The sequence below is a fragment of the Choloepus didactylus genome, chromosome 10 (assembly GCF_015220235.1).
Source record: "Choloepus didactylus isolate mChoDid1 chromosome 10, mChoDid1.pri, whole genome shotgun sequence".
Classification (NCBI taxonomy): Eukaryota; Metazoa; Chordata; class Mammalia; order Pilosa; family Megalonychidae; genus Choloepus; species Choloepus didactylus.
In genome coordinates this window covers 102,783,969-102,809,891 of record NC_051316.1, presented here as the reverse complement: position 1 = coordinate 102,809,891, position 25,923 = coordinate 102,783,969, and the positions used below count along the sequence as shown (strand labels likewise).

General features: G+C 44.1%; 1 protein-coding gene across 10 annotated transcripts in view; it reads right to left on the bottom strand.

Annotated features, from left to right (window-relative positions):
• Nucleotides 1-13,771: 13,771 nt before the first annotated feature.
• CDK5RAP2 (CDK5 regulatory subunit associated protein 2) overlaps nt 13,772-25,923 on the bottom strand; it is a 218,220-nt gene continuing 206,068 nt past the window's right edge. For all 10 annotated transcript variants that reach the window (XM_037850920.1, XM_037850926.1, XM_037850923.1 and 7 more), the window contains 4 exons: nt 25,403-25,546; nt 18,495-18,621; nt 14,695-14,741; nt 13,772-13,865 (listed from right to left, as the gene is read on the bottom strand). In XM_037850920.1, the coding sequence (XP_037706848.1) occupies nt 13,809-13,865; nt 14,695-14,741; nt 18,495-18,621; nt 25,403-25,546 (375 nt within the window). In that variant the 3' untranslated portion in view covers nt 13,772-13,808. The remainder of the gene's footprint in view (nt 13,866-14,694; nt 14,742-18,494; nt 18,622-25,402; nt 25,547-25,923) is intronic.

Here is a 25,923-nt window from a genome sequence, read left to right as displayed (position 1 = left end):
ATAAGACCCATCTCAAGGTCTTTAACTTAACCACATTTGTAAAGCTTGTTTGCTATGTAAAGCAATATTAGTCACAGGTTACAGGGACTAGGGCATGGACATATTTGGTGACCACTATTCTGCTTACCACAGGCATCATTTTATGTTATTACAATTCCAAACAGATTGTGAGTTCATCTATTAAATGGACATAATAAATAAGACAATGTATGTCTAGTGCCTGGCATATACATGTTTCATGAATTAAAAATGAATTCAATGAACCAGGGTGAAAGTATCAATGATACAACCCACTTTGCCAACATTCCTCTTAAGACAAGGCATGGGGAATGATCTTAAGGCTTCTGGTGCAGTCCAACAAGTCATGGACACAGTAGCATCATCCGCTTCGCGTTTGGATTCTATGCTTCTATTAGTGCAGCCATGGCACCATTACATTCCCATCTTAGATCCCTTCTTCTTTGATCTCAGTTAACTTGGCTGCTCGTGGTTAATTAAAACCCTCAAGTCTGTCTGTTTTAGTTTGCTAATGCTGCCGGAATGCAAAACACCAGAGATGGATTGGCTTTTATAAAAGGGGGTTTATTTGGTTACACAGCTACAGTCTTAAGGCCATAAAGTGTCCAAGGTAACAAATCAGCAATCGGGTACCTTCACTGGAGGATGGCCAATGGCGTCCAGAAAACCTCTGTTAGCTGGGAAGTCACGTGGCTGGCATCTGCTCCAAACTTCTGGTTTCAAAATGGCTTTCTCCTAGGATGTTCCTCTCTAGGCCGCAGTTCCTCAAAAATGTCACTCTTAGTTGCACTTGGGGTATTTGTCCTCTCTTAGCTTCTCGGAAGCAAGAGTCTGCTTTCAACGGCCATCTTCAAAATGTCTCTCATATGCAGCTCCTGTGCTTTCTTCAAAGTGTCCCTCTTAGCTGTAGCTCCTCTTCAAAACTCAGCTGCAGTGAGTTCCTTCTGTTTGCCAGCTCATTTATATGGCTCCACTGATCAAGGCCCACCCTGAAATGGTGGGGCCACGCCTCCATGGAAATACTTCATCAGAGTTATCACCTACATTTGGATGGGGCACATTTCCATGCAAACAACCTAATCCAAACGTTCCAACTTAATCCCCACTAATATGTCTGCCCCACAAGACTGCATCAAAGAATATGGCTTTTTCTGGGGGACATAATACATTCAATCCAGCACACTGTCTCTAGCTATCAGGGGACAAATAGCAAAATGCATATTCTATAGGGGGGTAAACTGAGGCTTAAGGGATGGAACCCCAGAGGAGATGCCTAAAGTGAGTCTTTAAGGATGAGTGGGAGTGAGTGAGGCCAAGGATGTGGGAGATACATGTGCAAGGCCCAGAGCTGCAGGAGAACAAGGAGTTGCCTTCTGGGGCCTTTGAGGGGTGTGGCTGGACTGGTGCCTCTCATCTGGGGGCAGAGAGACACCACAAACCAGAAGCCCAGAAAAATGGGAGATGAGGGCCGGGGCTGCACAGGTCAGCTGGGGCTTGGATGTGAAGTAGGATTTGGGACTTGGTCTTGGGGGTTGCAAGCAGGAGAGTGATATGGTTGCCTGGTCACTGGAAGCTCATCATGGCTGTGCACAGAAACCAGGCAGGGTGGGTGGGGGCAGGAGGGAGGGAGTCCTGGAAGGAGGCTGCTGCCCTTCACCCAGGCCAGAGGTGTTAATGGTCTGACTGAAGGCAAGTGGCTCATAAGGAAGAGACAGGGATGGAGAAGAGAGGAACAAGTAGAAAGAGGTTAAGGAAGGAAGCAGTATCGACTGGGTTGGTGAGAGACAGGGAGAGGAAGAGGAATCTCCAGGGGAGGCTTGGAGCAGCTGGGAGGATGAGGGAGCTGTCCTTGAAGACAAGGAATCCCAAGGGAGGAGGAGATTTCAATAGAAAAAGAAAGGTGTTTTTGGTGCCTTCTTAAAGATGAGGAAACTGAGGCTAGGAGAGTGCAAATCACCTCCCCAAACCAGGCAGCTGGGGGACAGCAGAACCAGAATGCAAGGCCCTCTGTTCAGGGCTTTGACCACCATTCCCAGTCTCCGGTCAGACGAGTTGCCTGCAGCGGGTCACCAGGTGTAAGGCAGGACCCAGAGTCGGCAGATGGGCCAGAGCCCCCTGTGACCTGTCTGAGCAAGAGGCCAAGTTCCTTTCTTGCCATCAGCCTTCCTGCTGCAGCTGTGAGAGGAGAGTGGGGTTCTCATGCCCACCTTGAAGATGATCCTTGTCCTTCACTCCTCTTCCCCAAATGACCTCACTCCAGCCCATTTCTTCTTGCCTCCTTTCCCTTGCACTTACTCTTTCACCATTGGTTCCCCAATGACAAAAATATAAAGGACCAAATCCTGAGCACTTCATACCAACCTCAAGCTTGACTCTGTGGCCATACTTCACTACCCATCAGACCCTTGGCATAGACTGTTGCCTCTGCCCTTTTCCTACCTCACACCTGTGACATTCTACCAACTTTGAAAAGCACAGGGGGCATTAGTCATCCTTCTAATGTTCTGTCTCCGTGAATGAAGCCATATCACCACCTAAGCCAGAAACTAGCAGCCTCGCCCCACTCTGCTTCATCTTCACCCCCATCACACATGCACACACTCACTCACATACACAGACACGCACAGGTCCCCAAGTCCTGCCTGTTGGTTCTGCCCCCCAAGTGTCTTGAACCCACCTGACTTTCCGTGCCCCAGGCTCTGTCCAGGTCAGGACACGCCAGCCTGGACTGCATGGCAGCTTGACCCCATCTCCCTCCCCTTGGCCTCCTGGTCCATCCTGTGCTTCTCCTCACCACAGCTTGGGTTTCCGAAACCCAAACCTCTCCTGCCTCCTCCCCGCTAGACATTCTCTAGTGGTCCCCTGCCGCTTTCCAGGTGAAGCTCACCTGCCTCATCCTGGGCCCGAGGACCTGCCAATCTCTCTAGCCCCAGCTCCACTCATCCCTGACTGGACGCCAAGCTGTGACCAGCCCCATGGCACATTTCTCAGGTTCTGCCCGGAAAGCCCCTCCTCCCCACTCCCTCTTCCCCACAAACTCCCAGCCCACCTTCACCACCCAGCCCAGCATCACCTCAGGGCACCCTCCCTGCCCACCTCCAGGTTCGGCTCAGGAGACCCTTTCCTGGGCACCCACAGGCCTTGGGCCTCCACATCACTGCAGTTACTATTTATCCTGATGTGACACAGTCAACTGTGTACTCACATCCCCCTTAGGCGAGGTCAGTGTTCAGAAAATGTTGACTTGATAAAACCGAATGCCTGCAGGGGAAGATGATGGGACTAACAAGCTCCAGGTATTAGTCCCTCCATAAGAACAACTGTTAAACAGGCAGAAACTGCCTGAATCAACTATTTCAAAACTCGAGAGCCCAGCAGAACACTACAGTATCCAGGGAAGTTGGGAGGAAGAGGCTGGTAAATTACAGAAAATACCAATACATTGCTCTATTGTCAGCAATCACCGCTGCCCACCCCCCATTCTCGCAGCAGGGAGCAGTGGGATCCGGCCCCTGGCGTGGCTTGCTGGTGCCAGAAAGGGACATAAAAATCCACTTCCCCAAGATCCCGGGCTGGCAACTGTTCCCACCCGCCCCAGACAAAGGCGGTGGAGGGGACTTGAAGATGGAACACTTCCTCAGAGCTGCAGGGGACAGCTGAAGGGCTGCTCTGGCCAAGCAAGTCAAGAAACTGCAGCTATGGGGAGCATGGAAGAAGTTCCTGGTGCCCTTCCTGGCCCCTCCCTCATCCCTTTTTCAAGGCAATTTGGAGCTGGCTGGCACTCCCTTTGTGGCTCCCTCTGTTTCAGCTAAGATACCGACTTGGGAAGCCCCTCACTTTTCAGGCAAAAGCAGCTTCAGATAATAGTAGTCTAAGAAACAGTTGAGACGGATGGCATGAGGCAAAGCTTGTCTGCTTTAAATACAGCTTGGAATATAGAAGGTCTGTCTCCTGGGAAGAAGAGGGGGCATTCGAACTCAAATAAACAGGAGAAATCCCAAGGCCACAAGCAAACACAAACCCAGGACAAGGGAGGAACTGTCTTTTGTATTCGCCTTGGGCTGGCCCTCCTGATTGGAGATCTGACACTCAAGAAAATCTCTGTCATATTGCCAGTTGGTTACAAACTCAAGAAACAGACATTTTTAAATATGAAAATGCAACGGAAGATTACAAGACAAAAAAAGAAACAGGAAACGATGGCCTATCCAAAGGAAGAGGACAAAAATCCAGAAAATATCAAAGAAGACCAGATTTGGGAGTTTCAATAAATTCAAACATACTGAAATCATGCAATGCATCTTCTCCAACCATAATGAAATGAAGCTAGAAATCAACATCAGAGAGAAATGGAAAGTTCACAAATATGTGTAAACTAAACTCAAACAATCAATGGTTAAAGAACTCACAAGGGAAATTAGGAAATATCTTGAGGCAAATGAAAATGAAAACACAATATACCAAATCTTATGGGACGCAGCAAAGGCAGTGCTGAGAGGGAAATTTATAGCTCTCAATGATTACATTAAAAAGAAGAAAGAGTTCAAATCAGAGACCCAACCTCAAAACTGGAAGAAAGAAAAAGAAGAGCAAACTAAACCCAAAGAAAGCAGAAGGAAGGAAATTACAAAGATTAGAGTGGAGATAAATGAAATAGAGAATAAAAAAAAAAAAAAAAAACAATAGAGAAAATCAACAAAACAAAAAATTGGTTCTCTGAAAAGATCAATAAAATTGACAAACCTTTAACTGGACTGATGAAGAAAAAAAGAGAGAACACAAATGACTAAAATCAGAAATGAAAAGGGGACATTACTACTGACCCTACTGAAATGAAAAGGACTATAAGAAGATACTAGGAACAACGGTATGCCAACAAATTAGATAACCTAGATGAGGTGGTCAAATTCTTAGAAACACACAAACTACCCATGCTGACTCAAGAAGAAACAGAAGATCACAACAAACCAATAACTAGTAAAGAGCTGTAATCAAAAACCTCCCAACAAAGAAAAGCCCAGGAACAGATGGCTTCATAGGGGAATTTTACCAAATATTCCAAGAAGAATGAACACCAACCCTGCTCAAACTCTTCCAAAAAATTGAAGAGGAAAGGAGGGAACACTCCCTAACTCATTCTATGAAGCTAACATCACCCTCATACCAAAGCCAGATAAAGATAACCACAAGAAAAGAAAATTACAGACTATGAATATAGACAGAAAAATCCTCAACAAATTACTAGCAAACCATAAACAAAAGCACATTAAAAGAATTAGACACCATGATCCACAGGTTTTTTCCCACAGGTTCAACATAAGAATATCAAGTCATGTAATATACTACATTGTTTTGGTTTGCTGAAGCTGCCGTTATGCAAAATACAAGAAACAGATTGGCTTTAATAAAGGGGATTTATTATGTTACAAATTTGCAGTTCCAAGGCCACTGTCCAAACCAAGGCATCAACAAGAGGACACCTTCACCGAGGAAAGGCCAACGGCATCCGAACATCTCTGTTAGCTGGGAAGGCATGTGGCTGGCATCTGAAGGTCATTAGCTCTCAGATTCTGATTTCAAAACATCTTTCTCCAAAATGTCTCCGGGCTTCTGTCTCTCTTTAGCTTCTCTCTCTCAGCTCCTGGGCATTCTTGCTTATTCTCCCATAATGTTTCTCTCTAAGCATCTGGGGGTCCTCTCTTCGCTTCTCTGGGGCAAACTCTGGGATAGCATCTCCAAACATCTTTGTGTCTGCATCTCCAAGCATCAGCATCTGTGTCAGCCCTTGAGCTCTCTTAAGTAGACCCACCCTGAATGGGTGAGGTCCATACCTCCATGGAAATAATTTAATCAAAGCTCTCAACACATCTCCATGGAAACATTCAATCAAAAGGTTCCACCTAATCAAAAAACTACTAAGTCTGTGCCCACAAGACTTCATTCAACAACATGGCTTTTGTGGGGGACATAATAGATTCCAACCAGTACATACATTAACAGAATGAAGGAAAAAAAGAAACAAAAACAACACATGACATCTCAATTGATACAAGAAAGGCATTTGCCAAAATCCAGTACCCCTTCTTAATAAAAATATTTAGAAAAGTAGGAATAGAAAGAAACTTCCTCAACATGGTTAAGGACATATATTAAAAACCCAAAGCTAACATCATACATAATGGTTAAAGACTGTAAGCTTTCCCTGCAAGATGAGGAACAAGACTGGGATTTCCACTGTCACCACTGTACTAGAAGTTCTAGCCAGAGAAATTAGGCAAGAAAAAGAAATAAAATGCATCCAAATTAGAAAGGAAGAAGTAAAAGTTTCCCTATTTGCAAATGACATGATCCTATATACGTAAGCTTCTAGAGCTAATAAATGAAGTCAGCAAAGTGGTAGGGTACAAGATCAACACTCCAAAATCAGTAGTGCTTCTATATATTGTAATAACCATAATGGTAATGAACAATTGGGAAAAGAAATCAAGGAAAAAAATCCATCTACAATAGCAACTAAAGGAATCCAATATCTAGGAATAAATTTAACCAAGGATATAAAGGACTTGTACATAGAAAACTACAAAACATTGCTAAAAGAAATCAAAGACCTAAATAAATGGAACACATTCCATGTTCATTGTTTGAAAGATTAAATATTGTTAAGATGCCAGTTCTACCCAAAGCGATTTACAGATTCAACACAATTTCAATCAAAATTCCAACAATCTTCCTTGCAGAAATGGAAAAGCAATTATCAAATTTATATAGAAGGGTAAGGGGCCCTCAATAGCCAAAGTCATCTTGAAAGAGAAGAATGAAGTCGGAGGAGTCACACTTTCCGATCTTAAAACTTATTACAAATCAAAACAGTAATAAGTAATCAGTCTTATAGCTGTTTTATAACTGTTACAAAACAGTTATGATAATCAAACAGCATAGTACTGGCACAAGGACAGACGTATAGAACAATGGAGTCAAACTGAGAACTCAGCAGTCAACTCTCACATTTATAGCCAACTGACTTTTGATGAGGGGACAAAGACCACTCAATTGGCAAAGAATAGTCTCTTCAACAAGTGGTGCTGGGAAAACTGAATCTCCAGTTGCAAAAGAATGAAGGTGGACCCTTACTTCACACCATATACACACCATATACAAAAATCAACTCAAAATGGATCTAGTAAGAGCCAAAGCTATAAAACTCCTAGAAGAAAATGTAGGGAAGCATCTTCAGGACCTTGTGTTAGGCAATGGTCTCTTAGACATTTACACCCAAAGCACAGGCAACAAAAGAAAAAAATAGATAAAAGGGACCTCATCAAAATTAAAAACTTTGGCACCCTCAAAGGCCTTTATTATGAAAGTAAAATGACAAAGTACACAATGGGAGAAACTATTTGGAAACCACATATCTGATAAGAGATTAATATCCAGAATATATAAAGAAATCCTTCCACTCAACAACAAAAAGACAAACAACTAAAACTAAAGATGGGCAAAATACTTGAATAGACATTTCTCCAAAGAAGACATACAAATGGCCAAAAAGCACATGAAAAGATGTTCAATATCATTATCCATCAGGGAAATGCAAATCAAAACCACAATGAGATACTATTTCATACTCACTAGAATGGCTACTATTAAAAAAAATGGAAAGTTACAAGTGTTGACAAGGTTATGGAGAAACAGAAAATTCATTCATTGCTGGTGAGAATGTAAAATGGTTCAGCTGCTGTAGAAGACAGTTTGGCGGTTCCTCAGAGAAAGTGAAGTATAGAATTACTCTATGACCTGCAATCCCTCTTCTAGGTATATACACAAAAGGATTTAAAGCAGGGACTTGAACAGATATTTGAACATGGATGTTCACAGCGGCATTATTCACAATTGCCAAAAGATGGAACAAGCTAAATGTCCATTGATCAATGAATGGATAAACAAAATGTAGTATATATACACACAATACATTCAGCCATATAAAAGAATGAAGTTCCAATACATGCGACAACATGGACAAACCTTGAAGTAAGCCAGAAACAAAAAGACATATATTGTATGATCTCACTGACATGATATAATTAGAATAAGCAAACTCATAGACAGAATCTAGAATATAAGTTACCAAGGGATGGCACAGACATAGGCAATAGGGCGGTAAGGCTTAAAATATGCCAAGTTTCTATTTGGGACGATGGAAAAGTTTTGATAATAGATGGTGGTGATGGTAGCACAACAGTGTGAACATAACTAACAGCACTGAACTATATATTTGAATATAGTTAAAAGGGGAAAGTTTGGGTTTTGTATATGTTATTAGAATAAAATTTTTTAAAAAATCCATAGATCTGCACAACAAAAAGAGTGAACCCTAAGGTAACTCATGGACAAGAGTTAATAGTATGAATTAATAGTACAATTATAAAAATGTGCTTTCATCAATTGTAACAAATGTACCACACAACGCAAGATGTTAGTAACGGTTTTATATGGAAATACTATATTTTATGTATGTTTTTTCTGTAAACTCATAACTTCTCTAATTAAAAACAAACAAAAGAACCCTGAACATTTGCAAATCCCTCCCTGTGCTGAACATTCACACCCCATCCCACTTCCCACAAGCCCTAAACACACACACATGCACAAATATTCCACTTGGGCTCCCAGCCACTGGTTTCCACCACCAAGGAGCCTTGTAACCTGGTCGTCCCGTGTCTGCCACCCCCCACCCTGGTTTCAGATGGTGAGGAGGGAGGAAGCCCAGGCAGCCCTGTCCTTTGTCTTCCCTGTCTGCTGTCACCAGCCATCCAGTGCCACAAATGAACTGGGACCACACACTGTTCTGTTTGAGGGGAGGAAGTGGCATTAATACAAATAGATGATTTTTTTAAACCTGACAACATGTAATTAAGTCCTTCTGTGGATGTCTGTTAACAATGTGCTCATGGCATTTAAGAGAGGAGCGTGTCGGAGATGGCTGGTAACCACTGTGCGGTTTTATTAGCATCAAGATCAACAGGGAAAGGCTCACAGAGCTCAGTGCTGCTCTCTGGGATTAGGTAGGGGCTGCAGCTTCCCCAAAGATGGGGTCAAAATGGACAAGCCTCAGGTGGACAAAGCTGAACGAGACAGAATGGTGAGCTAAAAGAGGCTCCAACTCTGTCTCCCAGTGAGGGATGGAAAGATTGAGAATCAGAGACTGGCAGAGGTCAGCCGAGACAGGCACAGGTCTGGCACAGGAAGCTTCTGGGCAGGCTTCAAGCAGAAACACTCTGCTAGTGCAGACCCCACCCCAGCCATCTTAGCACTTACCATGCTGAACCCTAATCACTTGCAGCAGTGATGGAGAGCCTGGGGCCTGCCTGCCTCAGTTTGAATATGGCTTCCTGGCTACTGGCCATGTGATCTGGGGCAGGTGCTCTGTGCCTGTCCTTTATCTGGCAAACAGGGTAGCAGCAGAATCTCCCTCCCAGGGCTGTCATGAAGGTTGCCCAGCTCACAGGACCCCCTGAACGTGTCTTCCGTGTTGGTATTACTTGTCTGATCTCCCTGCAAGTTAGAGTTCTTTGAGAAAGAGGTGGGAGAAACTCCAGGAATGTTTGGTGAGTGAATGTATTTACTGGCCCTGTGCCAGGCCCCAGGGCTAGAGTGGTAAGCAAACCCCACTAGGTCTGTGTTCTCCTGGAGCTTCAGTATAGTGAAGTGCAGAGGCATAACCCCCAAAATCACATTTGCACTCATAGTCTAAAGTCACAACATTGGCCAAGAACCAATGAGACAGAATCATCATGCTATGTCAGCATATAATGCGGGCTCCTGATCTAATCTGGGGGAGGCAGGAGTCAGGAAAGCTTCTCTGACTGGACTCCAAGGCATGAGTAGGAGTCAACTAGCAAGAGAAGCCAGGGAAGTGGGTGGGGGCATGCTGGGGCAGGGCAGAAGGTGCAAAGGCCCTGGGGCCAGAGAGGAGAGAAAGGCCAGTGTGATGGTGTCCAGTTGTTTGGTAAAGCAAGCACTGGCCTGACTGTTACTATGAGGATATTTTGTGGATTTAAAGCATCAGTAAGTTGACTGCATCTATGGCTAATTACATCTACAGTCAACTGAGGAGACTGCCTTCAACAATGAGAAATTTCATCCAATCAGCTGAAGGCTTTAAAAGGAAAAGTGATGATTTCAGCAGTCAGAAGAGAGAATTTCATCTCCACTTCAGCCAGCCAGCTTCTCCTGGGGAATTCACTGAACACCTTCATTGGAGTTCTCAGCTCATGGCCTGCTCTACAGACTTTGGCCTTGCCCATCCTCACAGTCACATGAGCCAATTCCCATAAACAAACCAAAACAAAACAAAAAACAACCCTCATAATATTTACATTGTCCAGTTCTGTTTCCCTAGCAAACTCTGACTATTACAGCCAGTGTACCTGGAGCATGGGGAGCTGAGAGGGCAGGCAGCTGAAGGAGACTGAAGGAATGGGCAGGACTCAGAACACCAGGGGCCTGTAGGCCACCACACAATGGGAAGCATCTGATATTCTAAATCCGGGAGATAATATGAGCAGCTTTGCATTTTAAAGAGTCGCTCTGGTTGAAGGACGGAGGACTACATCCAGAGTTCAGAGGGATTAGGAGCAGATGTGGGGAGGCCAACTGAGTAAGTAGTCCAGGTGAGATGATGGAAGCGTGGGCCAAGGTGGTGGCGGAGATGGAGAACAAAGTGGATGGCTTGAGAGACAGAGGATAAAGCAGCCTTGATTTTGGGTGGGATGTGCAAGGAGAGGGAGAAGAAAATGTCAGCAATGACTCCAGCCTAAGCACTGGCTGGAGGTGGAACTCACTGAGACAAATAAGCAAACTGAGGCACCCACCCCCACCCCACCTGGTGCCCAGCAGCCTGTGACGGGAAGGCCCCATATGTGGCAAGAGGCAAACAGGTCTGGCCCCGAAGGCAGAGTCCTGGGCTGCTCAGGAGGCAAGATGAGTAATTTTGATAATTGAATTTTTGAGTTAGACTTAAAATACAGCCAAGATTGAAAAGGCAATTTGGCAGGGCCAGGATCCCCCAGGCATGTTTCTAGGCCTCCACAAGGCTGAGAACTTATTAACAAGATCATTCTTTCTTGTCCACGGCCCATTTACAAGCTGCTGTGTCGAGGAATTCAGTAGGGTGAGAATATTTTGTAATGGAGGGAAGGGCTGCAGTTTTGGGGACAGACAGCATTTGGGAGACCTGATCATCCAGAGGTTCAGAAAGCAGGTTTTGATAGACTCAGGTTCAAATTCTGGCTGCAGAGCTTCTGCCACTCTCCACTCTTCTCTTTTCTAATCTGCAAAGTGGATGGGGTGGGGAGGATTAACAAGATGGTGCAGTGTGATTACTACTATCCAGGTGGGCACTGGCCCGGCAGGGGAAGGGGAATGATTTTAACCTTAAGGCTCACGAGAACAAAGTGTGTAGATTAGCCTCCTGAAGTGCAATCAAATGCCATTCCCAAGGCAGGGCTCCTGGAGGCCCCTTCCCCACTCCCTCACCCCCTAAATATTTTTTCCATGCAACTGTTTCTCAGGTGAGGCTCCTCAGGCACACGTGGTGATTAATTTCACTATCGGGAAATTGATGCATTTTCTGATTACTGCTTCAAGAGCCTGCTGTATTCAGCTGCTGGTAAAATTAACTCGCCAGGGACAATGGAGCTTTTTTTCAAGGTCCAAATTGTTATTTGCAGAGTTTGTTCTTGGCCCTCATCCAGCCCAAACAAACCGGGCTGCCTCTCCACCTCTGAGAAGAGAGCGAGCATTCATTAACCCAAGGTTGGGAATAAATCCACCCACTCTAAACTGGGGGGAAAAATAAACTTGCTTTGCTTTGGGAATTATAGTGTTCCTAAAAAGGTGTGGGTGAACTGAAGGGAAGAGCCAGCTGGGTTTCCAGAGCCACCTCCTCAGGCCCACTCCCAGGCTCCCAGGGCCTGGTCCCCTTCACTCAGCTGTTTCCTGATCACCTTCCATGTGCCAAGCACTGGGCTAGGTGTTGGGGAGACCGTGGTAAACATGGCACTCTGCTCTCCAGGAGCTCAATCTAGGGGAGAATGATTTACAATGAGGGAGTGGGAGGCAACACGAGCAGAGAGAAGGGACAGTATTTACCAGTACTGGGGGTCAGGAAACACCTCCCAAAGGAAGGGAAATGGACTTCAGAAGGACCACTAAACACTAACAAGAAAAAGAAAGGGTGGGAGTAGTGTTTCAGAGAGGGAGCACCAGGGCCAAGGCTGGGAGGAGCAGCATGGGGCCTATAAATGAGCTAAAGACAGCTCAATTTGCCTGGAATATGGAGTGTAAGGGGAGGAGAGAGGAAGCTGAGGTGCTGGCAGGGACTAGACCAGAGGTTCTTGTAAACTGTGTTAGAGGACTGGGCTTGAATCTGCAGGTAACAGGAAGAAATGGCTAAAATATTCTGGGCAGAGGAGCTTCCTGGTCAGAGGCATGATTTTTCTGAACACCTTGGCTGCTGCAGGGTGGAGGACAGATTCAGGTGGGGGAAACGAGATTTGAGAGAAACTTAATGGAAAAGGAGCTGATGGATAGGGAAAAAAGCAGAGAGATCCTAAGACCAGGGTCTCTAAGAGGTCAAAGCAGAGAAGGGGATGAAGTAGCAAGCAAGCTGGAAGGACAGGAGGTCATGGTCAGAGGATGAAATGCAGGAATAAGTGATTCCAAAGGAAAAGCAAACTAAGGGGTCATCTAAATGGATAGAGAGGGAGACTGAGTCAGGATTCAAAATGCTCCCAACCATGGGCAACATGAAACGAGGACCATCTGCCAGGCTGGCACCAGGCATGTGGCACTTGGAGGAGGGGAGGAGGCAAAGAGCAGAGCTGAGCAGTTCTGTGTCATGTCAAAGTACAACTGCTTGGTGGGGGACTCTGGAGCAGTCTTAGGCCTCATTTTCCTCATCTGTGAATGGAACTGTAAGCCCTACCCCCCGCTTACCTCCCAGGGCTGTCAAGAAGCTCAAGATAAAGGTTAAGGGTAATTAAGTATCAGGTCAATGGCAGAGCTGAAGCAAGCAAATGCACTAGGCAGCAATGGGGACAGCCAAGTGGATGGATCGCGGTCATCATGGGGCAATAGTAAATGCCAAGTTCCAGCCCTGGGTCTCCCCTAATTGCTCTTTCCTAATTCAGGACCAGCCCCATCCCAGAGCAGGGCTATGCAACGTGGCTGTGAGATGCTGAGTATATGCCAGGAAGAGACTTTGATACCTCTGGCCACACTGCATGGAGAGTTGTTCTCCTCCAGACACCTAAGTTGCCTTGGCAGTGAGAGTTCAGGGCAGTGTCTGAGGGTGATGGGACCCTCACTCGGGAGTTGGGAACCTCCCTACTTGGGGGCTGGGGACCTGGGCTTTGAAGCTCCACAGGAAATAAGTGATATTAAAAGCTGAAACGAAATCAGTCATTTCAGTGGAATCCTCTAACTGCAGCACCAGCCAGGCACTAAGCAAGCCCAGGGCAGAGTGGTGCCACAGAACTGCCCAGCAGAAACGCCCTGGAACCTACTCATGATCCCAAATGCTCAAAGCCTTTGTAAAACCCCATTGCAGAGCACCTTTACCTTGTTTTACAACAACCCTTAAATCAAAATTAGGAGAGAAAATATTGAGGGAAAAAATAGATTTGTCTAAACAGCCCTTTCCTCCACAAGAAAGAAGAACCACACTTATAACAAAGACAATGAGAGACCTCAGTGGGGGAACCACCGGCTTTATTGGCTGAAAGTTCTCCTTAGGAGCCTGGTCTGCTGGGACTGGATGTTCCAGGATGGGCACCCCCGGGCCTAAGCTGGGAAAGGGGAGGGAAAAAAAAAGAATTTTAGGTCCAGTGGAGGTTTTCGGGAGTATGATCTCTGACAGAGTTAAAGGTGAAATTGTTAATCTGAAACTGCTTTCAAAGAATACTGTTTGATCAGTAAATATCTACAAAACTAAAATGATAATGAGGCCAGAGTATACTCATTCATTCAAGAAATATTTATCAAATGCCCACTATGTGCCTAGCACTGTTCACCTTATTTCCCCTTGTAAAACCAGCATAAAAATTAGAACCACTGATAACATGAACATGATAATGTGAAACTTTTCATGTACTGCTAACAGAACAATATAAATCTTTGAGGAGGACACGTTCCCTGGTTTCACCTTCAACTTAATTTTTAAAAAGAAATCATTTCTACCCGAAACTATCAAACTGCAACCCAGTAGCCTTGATTCTTGAAGATGACTGTATAACAATGTAGCTTACAAGGGGTGAACGTGTGACTGTGAAAACCTTGTGGATCGCACTCCCTTTATCCAGTGACAGTGAATAGATGGATAAGTAGAAAAATGGGGACAAAAACTAAAAGAAAAATAGGGTGGGAAGACAGGGAGGATTTGGGTGTTCATTTTTACTTTTATTTTTATTCCTTCTGGTGTAAGGAAAATGTTCAAAAATAGATTGGGGTGATGAATGCACAACTATATGATGGTACCGTGAACAGTTGATTGTACACCACGGATGACTGTATGGTATGTGAATATATCCCAATAACTGAATTTAAAACAAAAAGTCATTTCTGGCCCTGTAATCCCTACCCTCAAATGGCTTTGAAAGAAATTCAAAGGGGCATTACCTCCAGATTTCCTCTGGCCTTCCGAAGGATTTTGTGGGTTACGGCCACTGTGGAGAGAGTGGAAAACAGGATGATTAGACTCAGATGTCCAGGAAGACAGAATAAAAGCCAAGTGCAGGAAGGAGACGTCCCTACACCCCGACCCCAGAGCCCAGATGTGTGGGTAACCCTGAAGCCTTCAGACCAGACAGAGAGGTATAAAGACCCCACCTGTCCCATCACACACCCAAGGACCTAATAATCCATCTGAAGAAGAAAGGGTGGGCCAGAAACACCTCTTCAAGTTCATGCTAAGCCGCAACCTCATAGTGATACCAGAAGGTAGAGTGTGCTACCTTTATAAAAGACAAAATGAGGCTCTTCGTGGCTTCTTGGATCTGAAGTATCTTTGGGGCTCACCTGTAGGTCTGGAAGGACAATGGTGGAAGGCAGGGTAGAGGCCTGGTGCCCGACTAAGCTCCCCATACACATTAGCTTCCTAGGCCCTCTGGAGAAGCAGCTGTGTATGTGTGTGTGTGTGTGTGTGTGTGTGTGTGTGTGCGCGCGCACATGCGCGCATGTGCTTGCCCCACTCCAAGCAAATCCATATTTGACCATATGTGAAGGTCCAAGTTAAGAGCCCTGTGACTTCAGGGCTGCTGAGGAGGAGAGAAGTCAGTGCAATGAATTCTAACTTCTCCTGGAATTGGGGTCTGACATATCGGGGTTTGTCATTTATTCCAGGACCCACAGGAGAGTGGAGATTTGAACTCTGGTCATTCAATAATTCCATACCACAATGACCTAGCCATGAGGGGACCTGGGTTCTGCGTTCCAGATCTCATTTTGCCAATGAGAACCTGAGGCCTGCAAGTGAAGCAGGTGGTCCCAGAGGTCCTTACTTTTCCCTAAAGACTCTGGGAGGAGGTGTAGTGTTCAGCTTGTCCTGTGCAGGGGCCAGCCCTGGGCCCATGTTCTTACCAATCACCGGGCATGGAAGGGGGAGGAGGGGACACTAGGCTGACTTTTACTTCGTCCTTTTAGCTGAAACAGACCTGTGAGGCCTGTGAGACGCTGGGGAGTTGTCAAGGACTGGACACATCTGGATTAGCTGCAAAGTCGGCCACAGGAGGAGTCACAGGGCCCAGGCCAACCACCAGCTGTGCGACCTTGTGCAAGGCCCTCACCCTGTTCTGAGCCAAGCCCCATGTGCCAGGCCTTGTAGATTCAGAGATGGGTGATAATATCTTACAGAGATGGGGAATGCTATGAAACGTCTGTTGTTCTCCTATTAATGGTTTGTCCCCTCCTCTATACAAAGCATTCAGTCTGACCTAATGGAAAGAAAGAGGCAGAGAACTAACACCTGTCGAGCACCTACTTTGTCCCAGGCACTGTGCTAAGTACAATCAAGTTTAGGTACCATCAGCATCCCCATTTTACAGATGAGAAAGCTGAGGCACTTCTTACAATGTCAGGATGAGAACCCAGGTCTATCTGACAATTCTGAGTTCTCTGGAATTATTACCTCTGGTTAGAAACACAGAATCTGAAACACAGAGAGGGATGTAATTTATTCCAGGTCACACAGGAGAGTGGAGATTTGAACTCCGGTCATTCAATAATTCCATGCCACACTGACCTAGACATGAGGGGACCTGGGTTCTGCTCTCCAGATCTGCCCCAGTAACTTAACCCGTCTGAACCTAATTTTGCCTACTTCTGAAATTTCCTATTCTGTAAGTGGGTTTAACTTCATGTGCCCTGTGACTTCAGGTCTGCTGAGGGGGAGAGATGTCAGTGCAATGCGTTCTAAGTTCTCTTGGAATCAGGGTCTGTACAAAGGCATCACTTCCCTCCCTGTTGCCACTCTAAGAGCTTGACCCAAATGTTCCACAGCTACCTCCAATAAAACCAAGACTGGCACCATCTCCCTCCAGGTCCCCTCCAGTGCTCCCTTTCTCTATCAGTGAATGAATCCCTAGGCCCAAACCCCTCCCCAGATATCGATCCCTCTGCAGAGTCTACCTCCTTACTATCTTTCAAAACCATTTCCCCTCCTCTAGGGCCCTGTCCTGGCCTCATCAGGCCTCACTGCTGCCCATCTGGAAGACTGCTGCAGCCCCAAAGGGCTTTCTCCACTGCCTGGCCCTCCATGCTCAGCCACAGGGATCTTGCAACAAACAAATGGACCCATCAGTCCCCGCTGCTCACTCCTGAGTCTAGCTCACAAGGCCCCAGGGTGACCAGGTCCCTACTTACTCCTCCCACTTCATCCCTCATAGCAAAAGCCTCGGCATGCCCTAGGCAAGTCCCTGAATACTCAGTACCCTCTTGTCTCAGGGAGTGCGCCTGTGAGGCCCTCCAACAGAATACTGCTTCTGCCCCTTCATGGTTTGACTAGTTCCCATTCGCCCCTCAAGATGCGGTTAGTCCAGTGCCCTGAACCACCTCTCAGACTGCCTGCAATGTATCTGACACACTGTCCTGCAGCTAATTTTTGCCTGCTCACCGATTAAGCCAAAGCTCTGTGCTGGCTGAAACTGTCTTGTTCGTTCATCTTTGGTTTCAGAGCCTGGCAAGAGGGCCGTGAAGCAGGCACGTGGGGTTTACTCAGTGACTAAGCTTTTCTCTTGTGCAGTTCAAACTCTGCCAGTCTAACAGAGCTGGTTTTTCAGGAGATTCCCAGGGAGAACTCCTATTTGGAAACAATCCATGTTCCGTACTTCTCAAAAATGCCCCAGAAATGTTGAACTTTGATGAGAGGTGCATAAGGAAGGTTCACGGCTCCAGAGAGGAAAGTGCTCCAGTGAGCAGTTCTCCTAAGACAGGAGAAAGTGACACGCAGACAACCAAGAGGTTTGGCCAGGGCCATGCTGACAACAGGTGCGAAGGGAAACTCAGCTACTGCCAGCTCTCTGCAACACCCAATGAAGGAGTACTCAGAGTTCAAACCACGGATATGGACCTGCTCCCAAACAGTCTCGGAAGCACCTAGATTAGACCTGGGACTGACCTTACAAAAGTTATTTAACCTCTCTAAACGAGTTTTTGTATTTATCTCAAGAAATTCTTCTCAAATCCATCCTCTCCTTGTGGCCTCCACTGTCCTGGCTGAGGCCCTCCTTACGTCCTGCCTGGACTCCTGGACTGGCCTCCTCCTTGCGGGCCCAGGCACCTTCAGCAAACCCTTGTCACATGCAGACAGGACAGGTCAACCCTCTGCTCCATGTGCGAGCTGCCCTCAGCCTGCCATAAAAGGCCTTTCACAGTGCAGTTCCTGGTCCGCCCAACCCCTCCTGCCTTAACTTGCCACTTGCAACCTTTTCTCCACCAACACGAATTGTTGTTAGTTTCTCATATACAAAGCCTTATATCTTGCCTCTCTGCCTCTGTCCACACCATTTCCTCTGCCTGGACTGCCACTCCCACTTCTGACTAACACCTACTCCTCTTTTCAGATTCAGCTCAGGTGTTACTTTGGCCATGAAGCCCACCTCCCAGGACAGAGTGACGTCCACTACTCCCACCTCAGTGCTCCCATAATACCCTATGTATGTTTCCCGTCACTGCACATCCACACACCTGTCTCCCCAACAGGATGATGGTCCAAGGCACCCAATGACCCTCCACAGAGGTCTGTTAAATGAACACATTTGTCTGGGCAGTACAGAAAAGATGAAGTATGGAAAGAAGCCCACAAGCAAGACGCATGATTACAAAGAGCTACAAGCTCTGAAGTGGATAAACCAGGGTTGGGCATGATCCTCAGAGGCAGGAAGTGGTTTCAGTCCTGGCGGCCATCGTGACCACTTACTTACATTGGTCAAAGATGACTTTTTCCTGGTGCTTGCTCAGCTGTAAAAGCTTGACAGTGTTTTGCAACTTTTTTTCTTGTTCAAACAATTTCTTGCGTAGTTTGGTGATCTCTGCCTTCATATCTCCAATCTAAAGAGTAAAGTAATTAGAAAAATGAACGAAGAAACTGCCATCTCAAATAGGAAGAATTACAAAACACATGGGAAAAGATGCTCAACCTCACTCACAAAAACATCTGAAGGAAAACCAGATACCATTTTCTGTTGATCAGATTGGTGAAACTGGGCAAAACGCAGTGATAGTAAGAGTGAGAGAAAAGCATTCTTTCTCACTCTCGTGGGACTGCTGGGGGAGCTGTAAATTGGTACAACCCAGAGAGAAGGCGCCCTAGCAATAGTCACCAAGTTGTAAAATGTGCTTAATCCCTTTGACCCAGCAATTCTATACTTTGGCATCTACCACAAGGAATAGTAACACAATCACCAGAAGATAACTATGTAAACGATGTTCACCTCGGTCAGCACAGTTCATGGTAGCAAAAAAACAAACAACCTGATTTTTTCCAGTAGAGGTCTGGATAAATAAACTGTGGTACTTACATACTATGGAGTAGTTTTGCAGCTATTAAAAATGATGTTGTAGAGCTGTTATTTATTGACATGGGCAGATAATCATAATAAGTGGGGAAAAAAAAAGAGCCCACAACAACATGAACTATAAATCAGGTGTTACCATTTCACAGAACTGAAAAAGTCTATCTATATCCATATATGTGTATGTCAAGATGCCCAGGAAACTCTGATAGCAGAAATGTCATCAAGATGTTAATGGTGGGGATGAGATGTTTTGGGTCTTCTTTTTTACTTTAAAAAAGTACTGTGAACAACTGATTGTACACTTTGGATGATTATATGGTATGTGAAAACATCTCAATAAAATTGAATAAAAATGTTAATGGTGATCATCTCTGAGAGACATGATTTGGAATATTTTATTCTTCATTAAAAAACTAGCAGAATTATTGATATTTTTCTACAAATCTATAACGCTGATTTAAAAAATTTTAATGTTAAATTTTGGAAAGATAAAATGAAAGTATTATTAGGAGAGTATATGATCCATTAGAAGAATCTACTTTGGTTTTTCATAGGTGAGGAGAATGTAGATAGGTAGCAAAATCAGAGTCCCCTTTCCTCTGACATCAAATATTGTTCACAGTAAATGGAGACTCTTTTAATCAGTTTCCACTTAACCAGCTCACAGGGTTAAGGACACTTCCTTTCCCTCTAAAATATACCAAATGATACCCTGTATTTCAACAGGCTCCTTTCTGCTACATCAAAACAGTTCTGTTCCCAAGAGGTGAAATGAATTTTCAGCTTACAAAGAATCACTTTAGTTTGCACTCAAAAGTGTTTATGGCAGTCATACTTGTAGTTAAATTACAATAATTTAATTAAATATTAAATAAACCCATGAAATGTGTATGAAAAAAGATCATTGGTTGTATAAAAACTAAGTTATGCCTCAGGAAAGACTTGATAAAGGCACGTCACTAAAAAACACATTTCTGGCAAATTAAGTATAGGTGAGACAATTATAAAAGATGTGGGAGAATATAGTCTAAAGTAATTCTATATTCAAATTGCTTTGCATGTGTCTAACTTTTCATCTTAAAGAACGAGAAACTGGAAATGACAGACATACATTATGGATGTAGTTTATGAAAGAAAGAAGATGTGGAATTCCAATCAGCAACCCATACTCAAAGAAAAGGCCCTAGTCCTACATCAAAAGAATGGCAAATGAATGTACATTTCTCTGTTTTAAGTTAAACTAAAATGCCTAAGGTATGTATAACTTTTTTGATTCCCTGCTTTAACCTACTCATAAGATTAACCAATAATGTCAGGTACAAAGGCTTTAACTGTTCTCCCAAAATAGATCCTAATTTAAACATTAGGTTTTTTTCTTCCTCATGCTAAGGAGACCACACAGATTTAAGCTTTGGTCAGGATTCCACAGGCCAGACATTCTAGGGCAAAGTCACTCTACATTCAGAGCCTCAGGAATAATAATCCCTGACCCATCTGTCACCACACAGCAAGACCTGAACGAGATGATGTCTGAACCTGGGGGCATAAATATTTGACATCTTGCTGGCCTAACCCCTATTCTGCCTGCCTAACCCCACTTCCTCTTTCTAAAGTCAGCTCAAGCATCACCTCCTCCAGGAAGCTCTCCTTGAGACCCCTTGTCCACCAGGAGTCTAGGTGGATTACTGCTACTTTGGGCCACCATGGTACCCAGTTCTCTCCTACCATTGCCCATCTCACGCTGTATTGTAATTGGCCATTTTTTGCTTCCTCTACTGGACTACCAGCTTCTTGAGGGCAGAGATCATTTCTTCCCTCTGATTGCCAGCACTTGGCAAAGGGCGTAGCATAGAGGAGATGCTGTTAAGACTTTATAAATTGGTGGGTTAACTTTCATCTGCACTCTCATTAGCACCCTGCACATATTCTATCCAGTGCTTAAAACAAGGAATTTTAATTACGTGTTTGCTGTTCCACTGGATTAAAATCTTCATTTTTACAGGACAAATATACTATGGTAAAAACAGCTGGGGCTCCAAAGCCCAGCTCAGTCACTTCTTAGCTGTATGATACTGGGGCAAGTTACTAACCTCTTGGAGTCTTGGTTCCTACTCCTGGAAAATAGGAATACTAGTGTCTAACCCACTGAAGGATAACATAAGGGATAAAATGTGATACTGAGTGTATAGCAGAATGTCTGAAACCCAGCAGGGGCTTAAGAGAACAGCTCTTCATGAAGGCTACAGAGCCTAGCACAGAGTGAGAAGCCACTCCCCTCCCACTATGCCCAGAGGCCTCTGACGTCTTCATTCACATTCAATCCCAACCTGACTTCTGGAGCAGGTTTTTGTTTGCTTCCCTTTTTATAATGAAAATCTCAGACACATACAAAAATGTCATAGAAAGAATAATGAACCCCTAGGTACCCATTCAGCTTCAGCAATTATCAATTCATGGCCATCTTGTTTCATCTATATCCATGCCCATCTTTACCCCTAGATTATTTTGAAATCAATCGTGGAAGCCAATCATATCATCTCTAAAAGAAAGAGAGTCTTGTAAAAATGTAACCACAATAACATTATCACACCTAAAAGAAATGACAATAATTCCTTAGTATAACCAAATGTGCAATCAGTGGGCACATTTCCCTGATTGCTTCATACTTTCCTTTTTATGTAACAATTGTTTTGTGTGATTCAGGATCCAAATAGGCTCCACATTCTGCATTTGGTTGATATATGTCTCTTAAGTTTCTTTTAATCCCGTAGTTTTCAAAGCCACGTAGAGGGTTGTAAAAACACACTACAGGTCCCCTCTCCCAGAGTTTCGGATTCATGGACCTGAGGTGGGGCCCAGAACTTGTACTTCTAACAAGTTTCCAGGTGACACTGATGCTTCTGGTGCAGGTTCCAAGCTTCGAGAACCAATGCAAAGCTACAGGTGCCCCACCTCTCTTCCCCCTACTATTTTCCTTTCTTACCAGGATGAAAACATGTTCCAAGTGCATACTGTATATTTCCTGACCTAACTCTAGAATCAAGCCATTTCTCCAAGGAGTCCTAGTTCCTTTGTGGGAAAGGTATTTAGAAACCACAGTTTGAGTACTAGGGGTGTTCACTGTACTAGATTAGTCATAGTTTCTAAAGCTTTTTAAGTGGAGAAAGCTAGTAAATTTTTTTAATGGAAAATACATCACAACTTCATATGATATTTCCAATTTAAATTTAGGATGACAGAGTGTTTACTTACTTGGTTTTATATTTATCTCTTTTTTTCTTATGGGGACAATCTCAGTTCTAATGAAAATAATATAATTAGCTATCTGCTTTGTCCTACAATATAAATATTTTCAGAAAACCAATACCATTATTATCACTAGCAAAATAATCATTAAAAACAGTTAAAAAAAATTTTTGTAGTTCTTTTTGCTCTTTTAGAGTATTTTCCACCAGGAACATAGGGTCAAATTACTGTGTTTTGATGTTGGAAATGTCTGGAAATAGTGATGGGGTGGAGGTAGCTTGTTAGTGGGAATATAAGGAACAGTGTTGTAGGTGATTTGGGTTGGAAGGGGTTGTTTAGAGTCATGTATGTCACTGATTAACACTACAAATTTAAATAAGTACTTGCATGAACTGGTACAAATGTACGACACTGGTACAGAGAGTTAATTATAGAGTGGTATGTGGGGGGGGGAACACCTATTGCAAGCTACAGACTATACAGTTAACAATAAAACCTTAAAATTCTTTCATCAACAGTAACTGGTGTACCACACCAATACTAGGGGTCAATAATAGGGGGAGATAAGGGATATGGGGTGTTTTGGGTCTTCTTTTTTTGTCTATCTGATAATTTTCTTTTTGGAATAATGAAAATGGTCTAAAAGTGAGTGTGATGATAATTGCACAAATAAGTGATGATACTGTGAGATACTGATTATATAATTTGGATGGAAAATACGATAAATGAATATATCTCAATAAAATCTGAAAAATAAATTACTTTGTTTCAGTTATTGAAATATTTCCTCTTTGCCTGGTGAGCCTTTCAATGCTATGTACATAGCATTGGTTTCTTTCATATTGCTACCAATTTTTATTGGTATGCTTTTGTTCCCATTCTGATTTATTTATAATTATGTAAAGCACATACATGCTTCAAAGTCAAATCTACAAAATGAGGTCTAGTCAAAGAAATCTAGCTTTCATCTCTGTCCCTTGCATTTTCTCCCCTCCTACCTCTATAAATAACCTATTGTTATTGTTTATCCTTCTCCATTTTAAAGTCATTATAAGCAAACTGTGTACACATTTATATCTTCCTCACACACAACTTTCTTACATAAACTTATGTATAGGAAACACTTTCTAGAGCATTCCTGTGACTACTTAGACCACAGAGGGTAGTGTATTAAATGCAAAAGGCAAATTAATAACACTCAGAGAGAATGCCAGGTAGAAAAAAACATCAGGGTTGCTGGTGAAAACTTAGAAATTTGCTTTACACACATTTCACACCAAGCAAAAGGCACCATAAGAAACATATGCAGTGACAGAAAAGTGGCTAGAGGCAATTTAACTCCACACAGGGGTCTGTGTACACCAGCAACCACACTGGAACATCTCTTAAGGTCCTTTTTCTGGCTCTAAAAGTCTATGATACTAAAGTGAGCATAATCAATCACCCAGAAGCCTTTAGACAGAAGAGGCAAATCATCATGAGCACTGATCAGTCCCTGGACTAACTTGCAAGTTGCAGAGAAGACTGGGACTACAAGAATAAAAGTTAGAAGTACAGTCCACCAATTTAACAAACAGGTACTACTATGTGCTAGGGACAAAACTAGCAGGCAAGCTATGGGTTAAGGATCAAGCCTGTCTAGTTCAGACATGTTATGCTTTGAAAATCACATGGGCCAGGTTCTAATTTGGGGTTATGGGAGAAAATTATTCATTTATTCATTCAGAAACATGTATTTAACTCCTACTATGGGCTAGGCATTGGGTTAAGCATAAGGTATACAGTGCTGAAAAAAAGAGACATGGTCCCTCACGGTAAATGCAAGGAGAAAGATATTAAGCAAACAAATATATAACTTGTGATAAGAGCTATGACGAAAATGAGCAAGATGCTGTAAGTTAGTGATCAGGGAGCCCTCTCTGATCTTCAAATAACATTTAAGCTGAGACCTGAAAGGTTGAGAAGGAGCCAGCCAGTTTGGGATATGGATAGAGGAAAGACCATTCCAAGTGCTGTGTGAAAGCCTAAGATAGATAAGAGGTTGGTGAGTCGGAAGAATGAAAAGGTCAGCGTGGGGCTGTGCAAAGATTGGTTATGTATTTCCCTGAGCTTAGGGCACCCCAACTTCTTCCCCAGGTTTCAAAGGGAGAAATCTTAGGACAGGCTCATTAGACCTTCAGAGCAGAGAAGACTGCCTTCCTGGATACTACTTTGCCATGTTTTATAAAGCTGAGAGCTGTCAAAAGAAGTTTAAGTAAATGAGATAATGAAACAGAGTGCAAATTTCCCCTCTGCCTTCCCGTTGGCCTTCAGAAAGAATTTTATCAGTTAGATAAATGAGGGTAAGTATCTGAATCAGGCCCCCAAGCCAAGGGTCCTAACTCTTTCTTAACCTGCATGCTCCTTCTTCCAGGGAAGTTTTCCTGATTAATCAGAGTGGGCATTCATCTTGTCATGCCACTACATGTATTCTATGGACAAAAATCAGGGAAGGGACTCTGCTCTACCTGACTCCTGATTTGGAGGCTGCCATTCCTGAGCAGTTAAAATAAATTTTGAAGAAGGTCCACTAAATATAGTGATAAAAGCTATTGACAGGAATCAGAAGTTCCAGAGAAAGGCAACTAAATTGAAAGGGATTTTGAGTAAAAAGAATGAGCTAGACCTTGAGGATACACTGGAACATTCACATCTGTATAATGAAAAGAATAACTCTGAGTTCAGATGCTTATGCTTTCAAATCAGCTTAAGTGCCTCAACTCCCGAAGTCTCAGTCTCCTCGTGTGTAGAATGCGGACAGCATTCAATTCAACGTAGGTACGCCAGGTATCAGGACATGGTCAGGTCAGGGCCACAGCCCGAGTTCACAGGGACATGGGGGAATCAGGTAAGAACACAGCGGAAGAGCAAGCACATGGCCTGGCACATTCCTCTTAGCAAAGGTGGTGCCTTCCCCGCCCTGAGGGCACATCTGCCGTGAGCCAGGCCCCAAGCTAGGCATGGTGGAGGCTGAGACACAGGTGTCCAGCAGCATCTGTGAACCTCTGAATCCATGCGGCCCCACCTACCTGCTCACAGTGCAGAGTGCACTGGCCCTCAGTGGGCAGTGAGGCTCTCCAGAGAAGCTTCAGTAACCTCGAGGCCTCTTCCAGGATCAGTTTGGCTGTGCTCACACCGGTGACAAACCTGCTCAGAGGCGCCAACTGTGGATCCTACATAGGGAAGGGTGAGAAGCTGTTACGTGCAGTCTTGAAAAAGATTATGGGCAAGCCAGCTTTAAGGTGCAGCATAAATCTCCATGCTGTAGGGCTTGTGTTTCCCATGCTGAGCAAGTGCCTGGTGCCAGATGACACCAACTTACTGTTCTTAAAGACTAGGGCATTATAAACTATAAGAGAATTTCAGTGGTGATTTTAGCCCCATCAGTGACCATGACTGATCACCGCCAGTGTTAACTGTGTCATTAGGCCAAGAGGAGGGTCCTTGGGAGGCCAATCGCACTGCCCTGCAGCCCATGGAGATTCTCTGGCAGTCAGCTGTGCCAATGCCAGTGAAGCAACATAAACGGTTTTTCCTTCAGCAGTCCCTG